The following is an 18,202-nucleotide window of genomic DNA, read 5'->3' as shown; positions in this document are numbered from 1 at the left end:
CAGCTCAAACAGAGGGCCGCTGAGTACCCTCAGGACAATGGACAGGTCCCAGGAAGAGACCATGTTGAAGCAGGTTTAGCCTCCTGGCCCCTCTGAGAAATCTACATCAGGTCATGTTTCCCAATTGACTAGCCAGTAGAGATGCGCGGATGGGCTATTATTTCATCTGCAACCGCATCACAAAACTCATCATCCGTCCACCATCCATCTGCACCAACGTTTTTTGACCAATTTTTAAAGCCGCACCTGCCCGCCATCCGCTGATTGTTTTAAGGTCTATGGGCGATGCAAGGCGCTGCTGACGCGAGCCGTGAGGCTAGAAAGCTCTTGCCTGTTCTAGAAAGGATACTGATCCAATGCAGCAAAGATATTTAAAGGCTAAAGTCCCTACTAGAATTGCCTATTGGCTGTGTTGTATCCCCAGAATATCAGCAATGAACTCCGTCTCCGATTGGCGCACAGGGACAAAAATAAATAAATAGCCTAAATAAAACGCACATCGGCAAACCTGACCTTACCTGATTAGGCTACTGTACAATTTTATCATTGTAATAAAAAACGCAATTTAGCACATAATTTCAACATGCTGCTATTTAGCCTACTACTAATTAATGCCTATTGCACTTTATTTTTTTTTTGCAAAAAGAAAGAAAGCTCGAATAAAATAAGTCATTCACATTATAGGCTAATTAACTACGCACTGTCAGGTCAGGGTGACGACTAGGACGAGCCTGTTCTGAAGACTCCCGTTAATTTTGACTGCATGGGAAGAGAGCGCGTCTTTTTCAGGCAGACAGTGCAATTCATTTTATACTGTCAGCACAATCACCACTTCATAAAACTTATTCCAGGCAGCACTTTTCTGACCTTCTTTTTCCTTGGCTTTTAGTTCTCCCTTTTTGAGTTTGTCACGTACCACCTTCACCGGCGTTGCCATCTCTTATAAACAAAGCAGCATGCATAGACGCGACGGCGACTAGGCCAAATTACTGCCTGATGAAAATTTGACTATTTCAAAGTGTGCTCGTATATATTTTTTTCATTTGATTGGTTCAACCGCCACCCGCCCGAATTTAATTAAAATATTATTTTTCTTCACGTCATCCGCCCGATCCATGGTTTATCCGCGGAGTCTGCAGCTGTAACTGCCAACCACGCATCTCTACTGGCCAGCTATAGGGGCTTGGTACGCTGCAATAGCTGCCATGTATACTTTGAGTGTGGACAGAGTGCGTCCGCCATCCAACAGTTCCTGCAGAAAAGAGAGAATGGAAGCGATCTCACAAGACATGGGGTCTATATGCCAGGCCGCGCACCAGCCGGAAAAGATAGCCCATTTTTGCATATAAAGGTCCCTGGTAGGAGGTGCCCTAGCCTCAGAGATCGTGTTCATGACCTTCTGAGGGAAGCTTGAAATAGGTGGAGGCTCCACAACTCAGGTTGGGGATGCCAGATTGACCCCGACGCCAATTGGCCAACGCTGTTCACGTGAGCACCACGATGCATGCATGTGATGCTGACACAGGAGCTGGCCAGTTGGCATCTGCGTTCTGACTTATTACCCAGAAGTGTTGCTCTGTGGTTACAATGTAAACAGCATAAAAGATTGACACAGAAGAGAAGAAATATTTCAATAAAGTCGTTATTTTTGTTTGTATTTTGCACACAAAAAGTATTCTCATCGCTTCATAAATTAAGGTTGAACCACTCTGTAGTCACATGGACTATTTTAACAATGTCTTTACTACCTTTCTGGGCCTTGAAAGTGGTCGTTGCGTTGCTGTCTATGGAGTCAGAAACCTCTTGGATTTCATCCAAAATATCTGTGTTCCGAAGTTGAACGAAGATCTTACGGGTTTGTTGTTTGTTAAAAAACAGCTTTTGTTCAGATACAGTTTTTGTTAAAAAATAAAATTAAAATTAAAAATGTATTTACAGTTTATTTTATTGTCTTGGCTAAATGTTTAATTATAATGCATAGGTGTTAAAAGGTACAGTTACTCAGTGCCCATGTAAATTCAAGAAAACAGCATGCCTCAACATAATTTGAGCAATTTGAGATTTAAATTGACAATTTAATTTTGAAATACATGTTCTTTAGGGAGCCTCTGTACTCTTCAAATAAGATTCACTGATTGAGCTATCTATAGTCTGATTTTCTTTTTCTTTTTTTTTAAATCTGGAATTCAAAGAAAAGGAATCTGCAATATTTTATATTTAACTTATGTGGCATTAGAGGAAAATCCTGCTGACTTTAATTTCCTTATTCACGTGTGTCTATTGTCATGAGTGTGTGTGTTCATTACTCTTGACAGCAAGCATGTTTGGGATAAAACAGGGTTGTTGTGTTGAAAAGGAAGTGACCGCCTGTGGTGGTGTGTAGACTTGGCTCTGATAAGGGGACTCGTTTGGCACCTCTCAGAACAACAGGAATAGACCAGTTACCCAAAACATCCTCAGCTGATGGATGTCAGCAGAACTCAACCTGGCAGTACAAGTCTTTAATTAGAAGTATTAACGCAACAGGTAAAATTTAAATAGTGTAGATTAAAATGTACACTACTGTTCAAACGTTTGAGGTCTGTACGTAAAAAAAAAAAAAAAAAGAAATCCTTTTTTTTCAGCAAAAATGCATTAAATTGATCAAGTGACAGTGAACACATTTATGTTTTTTTTTTTCTTTACATTTTTACAAAAATGTCTTTCAAATAAATGCTGAAAGAAGAGATCAAAGAATCCTGAAAAAAAAACTATAAAAAACAACAATAATATTAAGAAGCACAACTTTTTTTTCCGTCATTGATAAGAAATGTTTCTTGAGCAGCAAATCAGCATATTAGAAGACTGAAGACTGGATTTTAAATTTAAATTTTAAAATATATTAAATTATAAAGCATTTATTTTAAATTGCAATAATATTTCACAACATTACTGTATTTACTGATTTTCTGATCAAATAAATGCAGCCTTGGTGAGTATAAGAGACTTCTTCCAAAAACATTTAAAACATTTTACAAACTTTTGAATGGTAATGTATAAAAACAGCAATTTAATTACAATGTAATTAATTTCCCAGTCAATGGGGCTTTATTTCTTTTTTTACCTGAAAGAATATCAAATACATTTAATTCCTGGCAGTTTTTTTTTTCTCAGTAGCTCAGATCTGAACAGTGATTAGACACGAATGAGATGAACAGAATCCTAAACATTAGCACAAATACAAAATCAGAGAGATTTTCATTCACATTCTTTAAATGTCACAGACAACCATGTTTAACCCATTTTCAGATCTTCACTCCTCAAAATAACACAATCAGAAACGTGGCTGTTTATGCATTGTAGAACTGTACCTGGTGTTTGATACATCATATACATGCATTTGTTCTGTGTGTGATTTAGTGTCAAGCTAAATCAGTGTTCTGAACACAGCCTGCACTAATAAAAATTTCAGCAAGTCCACACTCCTCTCAAATCATGTGGCTGTTCACATGACAGAGGTCCAGCTACAGCAGTCCGCTAGCCAGTTTTAAAGCGAGAGAGAATTATAGACTATTTCCCGTCCTTTGAAGTGTCCACTGACTTGTTCCGCTCCAGCTGTGTACTGAAGGACAAGTATTGTTGTGATTTTACTTTGCTGTCATGAACTCATCTTATCGTCCCTTTTGACTGGGCTCTGACCACATTCATCTAGTCTGAAACAACTGACTGGGAAAAAATTGACAGAGCACAATTTATGCCATCTTTAATCTTTTCAATCTCTGCAATCTTTGCTTTATGTTATAGCCTACTGATTTGATTACGTTATATTTGTTGTGATGCTATGTATTTTTAGCATTATTGTGTCATTTTTAAATATCAGGATGCTATGCGTTGTAGTTATGCTGTATTTCATTATCTTTAAGGTTCAGTAAAGCGCTTTGCATGGCTTGACAGTGGTCTGTTATCTGCATGTTTTTCATTCCGGCTCCTTCTACTCTGGCTACGGCATGGCCGGGCACTGGCGACCCACGATGACACGGTCAGACCAAAGCGGATCAGAACCAGCCCCAGACAGGACATGTCTTTGGCCACTGCAATTTCAGAGAAGAGGGCACGATCTCGGGGCAGATTGATAGAGCTGTCGCTGGTCTCTAAGTCCCGGACCACAGCTAGAATCTCCTGACGATCTGTCTGATGCACCATCCCACGAACATTCAACACAGCAGAGATATGTCTTCTCCTGTGAGAGGAGAGAATGAGGGTGAGAGGGCATAATGGTTCATATTTTGTGTCGCATAATCAGAAAAGCGTATCACTCTAGTTGCTTTTGTACAGGACAAGAACTACATTTTTCAAAGTATATGAACCTAGATAATAAATAAAAAATGAGAGTAGTCAATTAAAATATAGAGCTCACAAGAAACGGAAGAAAAACGTACCAATAATAATCATCATTATCTTACAGCTATAAATGGCTGATATTAAAATTCTATACCATTTATTAATAAAATATATCATTTTTTTATATACAAATACTATTACTAAAAAACAATTAAAGCAGTAAAAATGCTACAAGTGAGTTAGAGCATCACAACCAGTGTTATTTCTAACTATTACAGTATTTATTAATATTTTCTAATTAATACATTCTCATTTTAATTTTAGTAATTTTTTATGTGCTTTTGTCATTTTTATGTTGTTTTTTATATAGTTTTAATTTATTTTTATTTCAGTTTTAGTACTTTTCTAGCACTTTAGTAGAACAACCTTATTTTAGTTTTTTTCTAAGGCAATATTTTTTATTTTTCAGTTGTTCATATATTTACATTTTGTTTTATCTATACATTACAAAAATATCGTCTGATAAATATGGAACCGATATCATGCATTTAAAAAGATTATTTTTTAAAGAATCATTCATACCAATCAATTTCCATTATTTAGATAAAGAGAAAAAAAGAAACTTTAAGATATACATTATATGATAATATTACTTAAAAAAGTCCATTATTTCAGGCAAAAGTAATTTGAGCAATGTAGTCCAAATGTGTTTCTTTGTAATGATCACTTGACAGCTAACTCAGAGTTAGCGCTCTGTACTAAGATGGCATGTCCTGCCTATAGATAACAATGTGACAGTGTTATCTGTGACAAACTTTAACATAGACAGACAGTAAAAAAACAGGAAACTACACTGCAAAGCACAAAGAGAAGTTAAGTAGCCTCCACTTTTTTGGCTTTTGATCTTTAGTTGGTGTGTGTGTGTGTGTATTTGATTGGAGTGTGGCACCAGTCAGTCTCCTGTGACCTGGCAGGAACAGGAAGTACTCCACAGCCACTTCCTGTCTGCTGAGGAGGGTCGTGCGTCAGCAAGCAGGAGCACTGCCAGCCAGTGACTGAGCACACACACTCACACATTTCTCTTCATCCAAACAAAAACACAACTAAAGTGGGGTCACATCTCACCCATTCCCCTGTTTACTGTCTGCTGTTCCCTCCCGTCCACATAAAGGAAAGTTGGCACTGAGATGGAGCATCACGGTAACTATTTTCAGTCAGACATTCTTAGAACAACCTCAGGAAACAGAGAGGTGTTGTGAAAAATAGTTCTCAAGGAAATAAGAGGGGAATTTTTCATGAATGAAAGCACTTTGAGATGACAGAGTTCAGGTTCTACCCTTCCGCAGGTCTAAAAGTGTTCAGTAAAATTGTATTAATGCAATTGTAAACTGACAAAGTTACTGAGTGGTCTAGGAGCTAATAAAACACTTTCCTTCTGGTTTATGCTATATAAAATCAACATCCGGTTCTACATTCGGCTTCAGTTTTATAGCAGTTTTTAAACAACACTTGGTTCTGGACTGGTCATCAAATTTCATTGGTCAAGTAGCTTTCTAAAGGGTCATTAACACAGAACGCATTTTTACTAGACGGATGTGTTTGACCATTGTAGTTCAACTGTTCATGCACTGAAGAGCATGCAGTGAGTGCATTATTTTGTCTGAAGCATGGAGAGGGTTTATGAAAGTCAGAAAATCTGTATTTTCTCTCACTCCGCATTCATTTTCAGCGGATTTATGTCACTAGTGAGGAAATGGAAAACCCGGAATGGAGTTGGAGCTGATCAGGAGGAGAGAATGTTAGGACCCAACCATACATTTGCCATTTCTAGTGCTAGTGCTTAAACCCTACACAGTTTCATCACGGGCCTCTGAAAATGGTTTTGATGCTTTTGCCCTGGCGGTTTTACCGTATATCTGGAAATTCCTTCACCAAAAGCCCAACTTCCATCTGAATAGAGGGAGTGTCCTCCAAAGCTATGATGTCAGCCAGGTGAACAATCACACTGTCCAACCAGGAGGAAGTTGACTCCTGAGAAAAGAAAAAGACAGAATGAGGACATCATTTTCATTAACTAATTGTTGGTTAAAATAAAATAAAATACTTCTGTTTCAACCTGATTTGAAATGGCTTTTCGCAAATCACAAATGCTTTTATTCTAGTCACAGCCATGGTTTTATGCTTAACGATTATATACCTAACAGTACTCTAATGTTGGGATGAAAAAGCTTAATAGAAAGTAAACATTTTCCACATAACAATTTAATCATCTATAATATTTTTATTTTTCACACTATAGATGCATCTTTGTACATTATATTTTGAGAAGAAGGTCCTTTGCATCATATTTGGGGGTCATTTGGAGAGATAACTTTAAGATAATGTAAGGCATAATATGAAAGCTAGTGGCACTGACCAGATCTTTAAAAAGAGCCTTCAGCTGTTTGGCCTCATCCTGCAGACGGAAAGCCACTCTCTTCCTCATTTTGAGTGACGTACAGATGACCCGCCCCCTCATGATGGCACGAACATATTCAACCAGGACCCGCCTGTGCACCTCATTCACCAATGCCTGTCAGCCAATCAGACAATCAATCAACCGACCGACCAACCAACCAATGAGCATGTGTGTGTCCTGGCATGCATGTACTGTATGTCATACCTGATATGGAGGGCAGTCCATTCTTCTGAACTTTTTAAAGTGCTGTTTAATGGTCATCTCAATGCTCTCATAGGCCTCATTGTTATCCAGCCACTTCCTCTTCACCAGTTTATCGAAGAATGGCTGGAATCATGCCAGAAAATCATCAATGAATGCATTGGGAAACATTTCTAGGCCAGATGTGAACCTGTGCATATGTCTCACCCTGATGTGTTCAAACAGTATGTCTGAAAGAACTCGCACTGACTGGTTAACAATTCGCTCCAGAGAGGATTGAGCTCGCTGGGAGGCGTCCTCACTGCCAAGGGTGTCACACAGATGACAGCGCTCCACAAAATTCCTACACAGTTCAACACAGTTAAGTCATCTTATAATTGATTTATTTTCAGTCTCTGTGCTATTTCATTGCATTATTCTTTCTATAGTATTTGTATTATTCATTGATATATTTTACAAACTGAAAAAAAGTGTTTTATATGTACATTTGGTTTACTGATGATTTGAGTTATGACTGTCCTGACTATCTACAGAATCATGATCTATTATTTTCTTTTTGTTATAAAAATACACATTAAAAAATAACTCCGTATAACATTCTCTTTAAATGAATGCTGAATATCTAAGATGTCAGATGTTTTACCTGTATTTTGAATTATACATTGCATTGTGTTTTACAGCTAAAGGAAATGCTCTGGCAGAAAATTACCATTTCTGTTTTTCAAGGGTTTTTTTTTCTTACAGTGTATTTTTAGTAAAAATCAAACAGATATGCCCAGTGATTTCTAGCCTAGCAAGAGATCTGCATTTCTCTGAAGAACATCCATCTTTAAAAATATAAAATGTAGAAAATATAAATTCTAAACTTATTTTCTTACAGTCCTCAAATAAAAAAACTCCAAGTTGGGAGAGATTGGAATAAATAGACATGGTGAATAAGATGAAAAACCTGAATGGTGGAACACAGTTGACAAGAGAGATGGTCCTGGAGACATAACCATCCCCATGATCCCCAAACTCTGACTGCGTGTCATGAAACATCTCAACCTTTCTCTGGAAACTAAATACCACACAGACACACAAACACACAAAATTCCATTATTTTTAGATTTCCCCTATTTAAAACAGAAATGAATAAGACACTTATAGAATATAACGGAGGAACTTAAATGGTTAGTTCACCCAAAAATGAAAATTCTGTCATTAAATACTAACCCTCATGTTGATCCAAAAACCGTAAGACTTTCGTTCATCTTTTTGAACCGTCAAAGTGGTAGTTTGTGTGGACTGTCTATAGAGGCACAGAAATCTCATAGATTTCATTAAAAAAATATCTTAATTTGTGTTTTGAAGATGAACAAAAGTCTTAAGGTTTTGGAACAACATGAGGGTGCGTAAATGGTGATGGAATTTTCATTTTTAGGTGAACGAACTCTTTAAGACTGAGACACAAATTAAAAACATTTTACCTTTACATTTCTGCATTTGGCAGACTCTTTTATGCAAAGTGCTTTACATTTTTTAGATTTATACATTTCAATCAGTTCTGGCAAGTTCCTGGGAGTCAAACCCATGACGTTGGCATTACAAACACCAAGCTCTACTGTTTGAGTTACTAGAATGCAAAAAAAAGTGCTCAACCTTAGAAAGTTAGTTATTATTATATAATCATTAGTTATTGTGTTGACCATGTCAGATTCTCTTATGAAATAGCTTTAGTTGTGTGGTGAAAGGTTTGACTACAATGCATTATAACATGAATATATTTTAGGAGCTTTATGGAGTAAATATAATTTAAACATTTACTTATATGATAAGATCAAGTAGCCTACTTAAACATGATCATAATTTTTGCCATGGGTTTTTCATCATAAGCATCTTTATGATCATACTCTTACGTCCAGGGGCGCATTAATGCATGGGCTTCCATGGGCTGAGTTTTGTGGTCTGTGCGTGACTCAAATTCTCCGCTCTCACTCAAGTATTAAAGCTGCTGTCTGTTAATTTGATGGATGAACTTGCTCCTCGACTTTTGTCGTATGAAATATGATAATAATTTACAGTTTTATTTATGTCACCATCTTTGATATTACTTTAGTCCCTGTCACTATGGTTAGAGTTGATAGATCCCGTTGTATGTTCATACAGACATTGTAAACCACTGTTTGAACAGGATATTTTGACACTCAAATTCTCAAATCATTCTCAAAACTGGCTTTTGGTAAACTAATAATAATAATAATAGTAATCATAATGTCTATTGAGAGTGACATTCTCCAAAAATGGGATTTTACTGACATTATCAAGGACTTTTCAGCTAGAAAAACAAGGAAAAAAACATTTCCATAGCTATGTCATTTGAATTTATTCATACATGAGCACAAATCAATGTCTATGTATTGAACAATGGCCTAGTGACATTTTGTTGGGGGGTCTCTGGTTATATAAAGGCGCCCCTGCTCATGTCCCCATCTCACCTGTGCAAGAAATCTGCAAGTCCATTCAAGGTGCAGCGAGCAACACGAGCTCCTAGTGGCTGACTGACAGCTGTCGATCTGTCCAAATCTACCTTCAGCCTCTGAAACACATAAAAACACACACAGATGAATGAATGAATGAATTAATTAATTAATATAAAAAAAATGTAATAAAAAAAATATAAAAAGATATTCATAAAGACCTTCTAAACACACTCACTCACATTCACCAATATTTCTAAAAGTACAAAGTGGAAGGCATGCATACAGTCAGACCATATTCAGAAGAATGCAGTAGGCTAATAGCTGTACATGTGTAGGATTGTGGGTATGTTACCTGTATAACAGAACGGGCGAGGCCAGACTGATACTCTTCAATGTGCAGTGTCTGAGCCCATCGCTTTTCTTCATCATCCAAAACTTGTGAGAGCTCCATAGTCATCTTGTCCTGCAGAAACACACACAAAGTGGATATAATTTTAACTCTTCGTTTCCAGAAATTACTAATTAATGCATAATTTGATTATTGATAATCAAGTGTTACCCAAACAGTTTCGACGCAGTCCTGTTCCAGCCGGTCTATGACATCTTCAGGCAGGAGAGGATCTAACGCTTCACACACTATCGTGCCCATTGCTCCAACTGTAGCCAAGACGTCCCTATGAGACACTCACAGTCAGAACTAGTGCACGTTTGTGTGTCCATAAGTGTCTAGCGTGTCTAAGCTATAGTGTATTTGTGTTGTGCCGTGTTGTGCCGTGTTGGGGAACCAACAACTAGACACCGGTCAAGCTACTGTTTTAATTTTTTTAAGAAGTTCGTCCCTACAAGCAACAAAACAAAAAGCTAAGGAAGAGGACATTATATAAAATTCATTTTACTTCATAAATAAAAAAATATAACTACCTAATGACATTTAATTGAATCAGAGCTGTATGTTTGCTGGTACTAAAACATGAATGAATGAGCAATCTCAAATAGGGTGACATTATCAAACTAGAAAAGGTAAATGTGTACTAGTAAACAACAACTTCCTATTTTACATAACTGACTCGAAAATATTGTACAGGTATTTGTTTACATGAATGGTAAGATCAAACCGATTATTAACTAGAATAAATCAGACTTTCCAATGCTATACAAGGTCATTAAATGATTCACTAGTCCAACAATCTGAAATGTGGATGTTAAGGGGCTTATTTCCCTACATACAATTTAATGACACTGTGACAAGCTCTTCTTTATTACTTTAATCTATTTTTAATTCTTTTTTTAAAACTCTTCGATGGCCCCTGCACTTTCCGCACTCAATATAATATTCAACAATATATTCCATTACTGAAATACAGGATAATTTCTTTACTTAATTCCAGCAATATTTACTGAACAACACAAACAATATTTCATGTATTTAGCTCTTCATGCATTTAACTCTTATGCTACAAATGAGAGAGATAGAGACATGACCAAGTAGAGGAGCCTATTTGATTATTCTCTCAACTCAGACATTATTAAAAATAGCAGTGTACTGTTTGGTCACGCTATACAGTCACTCATTAGGAAACGTAGCTCTAAAAGATGAATTACTTAAAGTCACGATGAAACAGAAGTAATGGATTTTCGAAAAATTAAAAATGTAGGGCTTGGTTCTATTCATTGGCTGTTGATTGGATTTTAAGATGTGGGTGTCGCGCTCCAAAATAGAGGCAGATGAGCGTGAGCTTGCAGGGGCGGGGTTTAAGCAGACTAAATGATTGGAGAAGTCCTACATACATCATCAGAGAGAACGCTGTAGTTTTCACCAGAAGGTCCAGTTATGATGTTCTGATCACAATTTTTTTGAAAGTGGATAAATAGAGAAATACATAAATCGTTCACAATATGGTCTATAACAAGCGTTTAGAAAACAGATAGGGTGAGTTTTCATTTTATACCAACTACTGTCATGCTACTGAAAAAATTAGTCAAGTTGATAGTGTGGCTACTTTTAGTACACCAGACCATCCATGTGTGTACAGTAATTCTCCCAGGTATTCTGTACCGGTGTTGTTCATTCTAATAAACAATGCTTCTGATATTAATAGACCTGAGCTCATTCTTCCACTAGGTCATTAAAGCAAGAACCGTGTGAAATGTGATTGCAGGAAAGGTGTGTGAAAAAACAGAAAACACACCTCAGTGTCTATATACATGTGCATATACCTGTTGTAAATGTTGTAGATCCAGTCAAGCAGCGAGTATGTATCTGTGATTTGAATCGGGCCACAAGTGACAGTCTTCAGTCGTTTGGCAACAGCCCTGTGATAGCTCTGCATGTAGACCTGAAACACAGCAAACTCCTCGGGATAAACCGCCACCACATTCCGACGTGCCGCGTCCATATCCTCCACCACCCTGCCCCTCAAACGCTCCAAGTACATGCCCATCTGCCCTGCAGCGATGCCCCCCGGTTGTGGAAGACACCAGTCAGCTGCCTCTCCCACAGCCTCCACCCACCTTTGACGCAGTCTCCTGGGACGCTTGGAGGGCCGGGAATGGTCTTCAGATTGGTCACTGGCTTGGGCGTTGGATTGGGCCTCTTGTCGTAGGGCCCAAACCTTATCAGCCTGCTCTTCCTGTTGAATGACCAGCACCACCAGGCCAAGCTGAGGCCCGCTGCAGGGCTGGCGTAACGACTCCCTCACCACATCCCACATTTCTCTCTGAAGAGCCTCGTAAAGCAGCTCTACATCTTTCACTTTACGCAGCCCAGAGTCCCACATGCTTGGGCCAGAATCCTCACTGCCTGAACCAGGCAACAGGGGGAGCCAGAGAGGCGAAGTGAGTGTGTGAGGAGTTATATTGTTGGGCGTGGTTGAAGTGGGTGTGGTTTGTGTCCAGAAGGAGGGGTCAAGTTCACACTCTCTCTCCAGCTCTTGGATGTGCGTGTCAGCAAACAGCAGGTCTCTCTGATTAACTAATTGTAGGATCTCCAACACTGAGTGAGAAAGAGAGAGATTGAGTAATGTTTAATTTCATTTACAGTCATGTGTTTATTCGCTTGATGTGTTGTTGCCTTTGGAACAGGCAGTAGATTAACACAGTTTTTTCTCCTTGCGGTGAGCTTATCAGGTTGGATCTTCTGTACAAAGAAAGTATGTCATTTCCTGTCTCTGTGAAAGTGTTTGTTAATTGGCCAATGACTCACAGGGACTTTTGGACCTTGTTACTTCTCAAGCAAGGTGTTATGGGTCAATCATGGAGACCTGTGAGCATAATAGTTACACTCTGTACGTGCTGTAAAATGTACAAACAATTACAGACAATAATAAAAAAAAAAAACAGTTGTACCTGATAGTGGCTCCCTGCGTTTGACCGGCTGTTCTTCTTCTACTAACTCTTGCTCGTCTTCCTGCGAGCTGCGGTTTGTTAGCGAGTCTCCTCTGAGTTTGCTCAGACTGACCATGCGTAGGAACGAGGGACGCCTGCGACTGTCTTCATCGTTTTCAGTGGTCAGATCACCTGTAGGTAGACTATCTCTTCGCTCACTTTCCTTACGACGACCTGCCAACCTGAGAGTTAAAAAATGGGTTAAGTAAAGTAAAACTCCCTCTACAACAACAGCTGTAGAAAATATCTAGTCTCAGAAATAATGATCTATATAACAGTGATTCTCATCTGCTGGGTTTCAGGACTAATCTGAAAAAAGATCACACTCACACACACACACACACACATATTATATGTGTGTGTGTGTGTGTGTGAGTGTGACATATATATATATATACATATATATATACAGTGAGGAAAATAAGTATTTGAACACCCTGCTATTTTGCAAATTCGCCCACTTAGAAATCATGGAGGGGTCTGAAATTGTCATTGTAGGTGCATGTCCACTGTGAGAGACATAATCTAAATAAAAAAATCCAGAAATCACAATGTATGATTTTTTAACTATTTATTTGTATGATACAGCTGCAAATAAGTATTTGAACACCTGAGAAAATCAATGTTAATATTTGGTACAGTAGCCTTTGTTTGCAATTACAGAGGTCAAACGTTTCCTGTAGTTTTTCACCAGGTTTGCACACACTGCAGGAGGGATTTTGGCCCACTCCTCCACACAGATCTTCTCTAGATCAGTCAGGTTTCTGGGCTGTCGCTGAGAAACACGGAGTTTGAGCTCTCATGTTTAGCTTCTTCCATTTTCTAATGATTGCTCCAACAGTGGACCTTTTTTCACCAAGCTGCCTGGCAATTTCCCCGTAGCCCTTTCCAGCCTTGTCTCTTGTCTCTAGTGTCTTTGGACAGCTCTTTGGTCTTGGCCATGTTAGTAGTTGGATTCTTACTGATTGTATGGGGTGGACAGGTGTCTTTATGCAGCTAACGACCTCAAACAGGTGCATCTAATTTAGGATAATAAATGGAGTGGAGGTGGACATTTTAAAGGCAGACTAACAGGTCTTTGAGGGTCAGAATTCTAGCTGATAGACAGGTGTTCAAATACTTATTTGCAGCTGTATCATACAAATAAATAGTTAAAAAATCATATATTGTGATTTCTGGATTTTTTATTTTAGATTATGTCTCTCACAGTGGACATGCACCTACGATGACAATTTCAGACCCCTCCATGATTTCTAAGTGGGAGAACTTGCAAAATAGCAGGGTGTTCAAATACTTATTTTCCTCACTGTATGTGTATATATATATATATATATATATATATATATACACACACATACACACACACATACAGAATATATATGTATATACAGTACAATGTGTTTTGTGTAAAATGCAAAAAGAATGATGGCATCAAAATTAAAGTCGGCATTAAATGGAAATTCACCTTTTTTTCCAAATGCATGTTACTCTGCATCTTTAATGCACCTCTCTGGTGACATATGATGCTGATTGGACTTCTCGAATCATTTAGTCTGCTTAAACCCTCCCACTTTCTTATGGTCAATTGCAAGCTCGCATTCAGATAAAATCAGATCTGCCTGATTTTAATCATATTTGCGTTTAATTTAGTTTGATACACAATTGTAAAGACCAGTTGAAATGCACTGCTATAACATGTACATCCTAAAACACGTCACAGTCGCATTCTCACCTCAGTAAGGTCATGATCTCCTCAGAGGCACGTCGATAGTTCTTTTTTTCCTTTCCTGAGGAGGGTGTTGCCGGGAGAGTGGCACTCCGTAGTGAAGGAGTGGCACCCCACACATTTCTTCCGGTCATACGCAGCCCTTTGCCTAATTTGCCAAGGGTCTTCAGTGGCGATGAGCCACAGATTCGCTCCAGAGTTCCTCTCTTTTCTTTTGATCCCTCAGTGACCTTTGACCCTCCACGCTGCTCTGCGTTTGCCTCATTCTCTAGTGCTTCGCTCACCTGAGATGACCTTTGGTAGTCCTGTCCATTCTTCCAGACCTCGTCCTCTTCATTATTCCACCCTTTGCCTGCCCACGCCCCTTCAAACGGATTCAGATCGGATGGTGGCAGAATGAGTTCCCCGTTGCTATGGTTGCTCTTTAGGATGAGCTCTCCATTAGTTAAGTTACTTTTTTGGAGATCACCATTGCTGTGGTTACTCTTGAACCTCCTGGGCAGCCTCTTGAGGATGGGCATTCTGGCTCTGGTTAACTAGAAGACGAAATGGACATCGTTACATTGGTCATAATTGTCTTGTTTCTAATTTTATTGAAATACATTTGCATTATATATTCTAAAGATCACACATTACAGATTACACACATCTGCAGAAATAACTTTTTTTTAGTGTATTTATGATTTTAAAGTGTTTTTTTTTTTAATGAAATGTATTTACTTTTTAATGTATTACATTTTTAATTATTGTTAAATGCATCTAAGTCATTCCAATTTGCAAGATTTTCTTGTATATTGTGCCATGTCACCAAGCATGTCCGTAGTCCATGTGTCCAGCTTAAAGGTAACCAGAGTTGAAACCCGTTTAAACCGCCTTCATCAGGTCTGTCTTAAATGACTTTGCCTTGTTGCATTCTCATTGTTCAGTATTCCGGTGAGCGGAGTGCATTAACAGCATATGTATGTGTGTATGTGTGTGTTCTTTGAAGACGTTAGCAGTTTTTAAGCTCCTATAATGGAAGCTCCCATCCAGATGTGTCAGAATAGTTTCCTGTCCTCAAAGTTTCTCAGAACATACACACTCTTTACTCAAACACAAAAACTACACGCACTCACTTTCTACAAAGTCTCTTGTGGGATTAAGAAAGTATCTACCAACAAATTCTACACAATCTGCAATCTATATGTTAAAAATTGACTACTTTAGTAGTAAACCCTATCAAGATGTTACTATTGTGTTTAAGAATTTCTCATGCAATTTGAACAAAGCCTCTTAAAATATATATGAAGAAAAATAGGTAAAGACAGAACAGGGAGGAAGGGAGAGGGAGGAAGGTGCTGTTGTGTAGCACACAGTGACCCCTGTGATTGTGTTTCAGCATCCCTGCCTTACATTATTTCTGAGAGTTCCCCTGGTGTGGCGGTTAAAGATCTGGGCTAGGAACCAAAAGGTTCTAGGTTCAAATCAATCATGAGCCATTACCATTGTACCCTAGAACAAGGAATGCGTGTCAGCTAAAATGACTACTTGCACCCCTAACCTATATTAAACTGACTCATTTGGTTATTTACTGTCTGGGTTCCAGGTGGACCATCTGTCAGTATTTTTGTTCTTACATAATTCCCGGTAACAGAAGAGAAAACATCACTTGTAAATGTTGTTGTTTAGAACGGAAGAGATGTGTATTTCTCGAATAATACGTTTATGTTTAGAGACAGATAAACATTAAACAGATGGGGAAAAAATAATTTGTTTTTTTTCGATAAGCACTGCAGAAACAGGGCTGCAACAAAATCTAATTGTCTGGACCAGATCTTTATTGCCTAAAGGAAATGAATTTAGTTTTATCAAGATAAAAATGTGCCTGGCAAAGGATTTCATCATCATTATATAAACATCATATATATATTCAGGATTCTTTGTGAAAAAAAAGAAAGAAAAAAAAACAGTATTTATTTAAAAAAAGATATATTAATATTATATATTAATAATATATTAATATAAAAAATAATTGTTTTTGTTTTTTTCAGCAAGGATGCATTACATTTATCAAAAGTGAGAGTAAAGACATTTATAATGTTACAAAAGATTTCTAATTCAGATTTTGAACTTTCTATTCATCAAAGAATCCTGGCATTTTTTCAACATTGATAATAATAATAATTAATGTTTCTTGAGCAGCAAATTCCCATATTAGAAAGATTTCTGAAGGATCGTGTGACACTGAAGACTGGAGTAATGATGCTGAAAATTCAGATATACCATCACAGGAAAAAATATATTAAAATAGAAAACAGTTATTTTAAATTGAATCACTTATGTAACTCATCTGTATTAAGAAAGAAAATTGTAAAACTGAATTTATGGACTCATATTCATTGACTGGTATGAAAAAAATGATAAAAATCCAAATATATGTATTGATTATAACACAAACGTACAAGAATGACATGCATCTCTTACCTTCTACTGTAGTGGGCAGTCAGTTCAGGGCAAATCCATTCCAGTGTCTGTGCGAGTGATAGAGAGCCTATCAGTAAGAGAGGGCCGAAGTGTTTGTGTGTCTGTCTCCAAGAGTTTGGGGCCTTGTATTGGAATGTTGGAGGCAGCCGTTCAGTTTGCTACCAGATGATGATGCATTTTCCTGAGGAAAAAGAGACACCCTCCCTAAACACACACACACACACACACACACACTTGCCTACACACATAACTTTATATACATACACACACACACAACAAATGACATAACATCACAAGTACAGCTTCAAATATACAGTACACAGAGTTCAGATGCAAAAGCCATCTGAAATTTTCTTATAGAATGATATTTTTTATCAAGCTCGTATATTTAAGTTCAGTAATTTCACTTAAATGACAATTAATAGGTAATCGTCATTGCCATTTAAGTGAAATTATTGAATTTAAATATACAAGCTTGATAAAAATGATTATTCTAGAAGAAAATTTCAGATGGCATTTAGAGGCTTTTGCATATGAACTCTTCACATACACTCATATACTCGAGAGTTGAATGCACATAAACATGTTTAATTGAATGTATATGTGTGTGTATAGCAATGTATGTTTGCTTATGTTTATGTTTTCTTTCAGGAGATTTTAACTGTCCTGCTAGGCTGTTGTTGAAAATAAGAACTTGTTCTTAAGTGACTTGCCTGGTTAAATAAAGGTAAATAAATAAATAAATTCACAGAGATAATGATTTTGACAACAGTTTTGATATCCACAGTTTCACTGAGGTCTCAGATCAGTACAGTGTCACTAATCGTAATGTTAATACTCTTAACCTTAAACAGTTGACATTTTAAAGGTATCCTATTAGAACAGCTGGAACATGTTCCTGTGATTCTCATATGTTACATTCTAATTATGTGAATTTATGAATTAACCATCAGGTCTTGTACAGCAAATGCAAGCTTTCATTAGGGTTGGGAATCACTGCACTAGTAGATTCATTTAGTATTGGGGTTTTCTTATTGATCCTGGGACTGCACATTTTGGATGCTCCAGAAACAGTATGAAAACCCCTGATTTAGCACAAGCTGTGCAAAGGCTTCCAAATACCCAAAAGGCTTCTTGGATGAGTGGTCAAACACAACCAGTTGTCCAGAATGAATCTACTAGAACAGT

General features: G+C 37.6%; 1 protein-coding gene across 1 annotated transcript; it reads right to left on the bottom strand.

Annotated features, from left to right (window-relative positions):
* Positions 1-3,059: 3,059 nt before the first annotated feature.
* On the bottom strand, positions 3,060-17,144 carry exoc3l2a (exocyst complex component 3-like 2a). Its single transcript, XM_084113388.1, has 13 exons — positions 17,015-17,144; positions 14,558-15,087; positions 12,787-13,007; positions 11,659-12,433; positions 10,001-10,115; positions 9,794-9,904; positions 9,457-9,557; positions 7,929-8,039; positions 7,187-7,322; positions 6,983-7,105; positions 6,737-6,892; positions 6,230-6,351; positions 3,060-4,219 (listed from the first exon to the last, which is right to left on the bottom strand). Exons 2-13 carry the CDS (start codon positions 15,070-15,072, stop codon positions 3,898-3,900), a joined length of 2,808 nt encoding a protein of 935 aa, XP_083969514.1. The 5' UTR covers positions 15,073-15,087; positions 17,015-17,144; the 3' UTR covers positions 3,060-3,897.
* Positions 17,145-18,202: the final 1,058 nt, after the last annotated feature.

Source organism: Abramis brama (genome assembly GCF_963993115.1).
Source record: "Abramis brama genome assembly, chromosome: 5".
In the NCBI taxonomy this organism is placed as follows: domain Eukaryota; kingdom Metazoa; phylum Chordata; class Actinopteri; order Cypriniformes; family Leuciscidae; genus Abramis; species Abramis brama.
The sequence above is the reverse complement of the archived record's forward strand: the minus strand, read 5'-3'. Positions and strand labels throughout refer to the sequence as shown.

Bases quoted from the DNA above. Each gene is read 5' to 3' on its own strand.
- exoc3l2a (XM_084113388.1), bottom strand. From the start codon at position 15,072: ATGCCCATCCTCAAGAGGCTGCCCAGGAGGTTCAAGAGTAACCACAGC. The intron at 9,558-9,793 runs GTAACATACCCA...TATGTGTTTCAG, and splicing joins TCGCCCGTTCTGTTATACAG to AGGCTGAAGGTAGATTTGGA. The intron at 6,352-6,736 runs GTCAGTGCCACT...TTCTTTTCTCAG, and splicing joins AGGCTCTTTTTAAAGATCTG to GAGTCAACTTCCTCCTGGTT.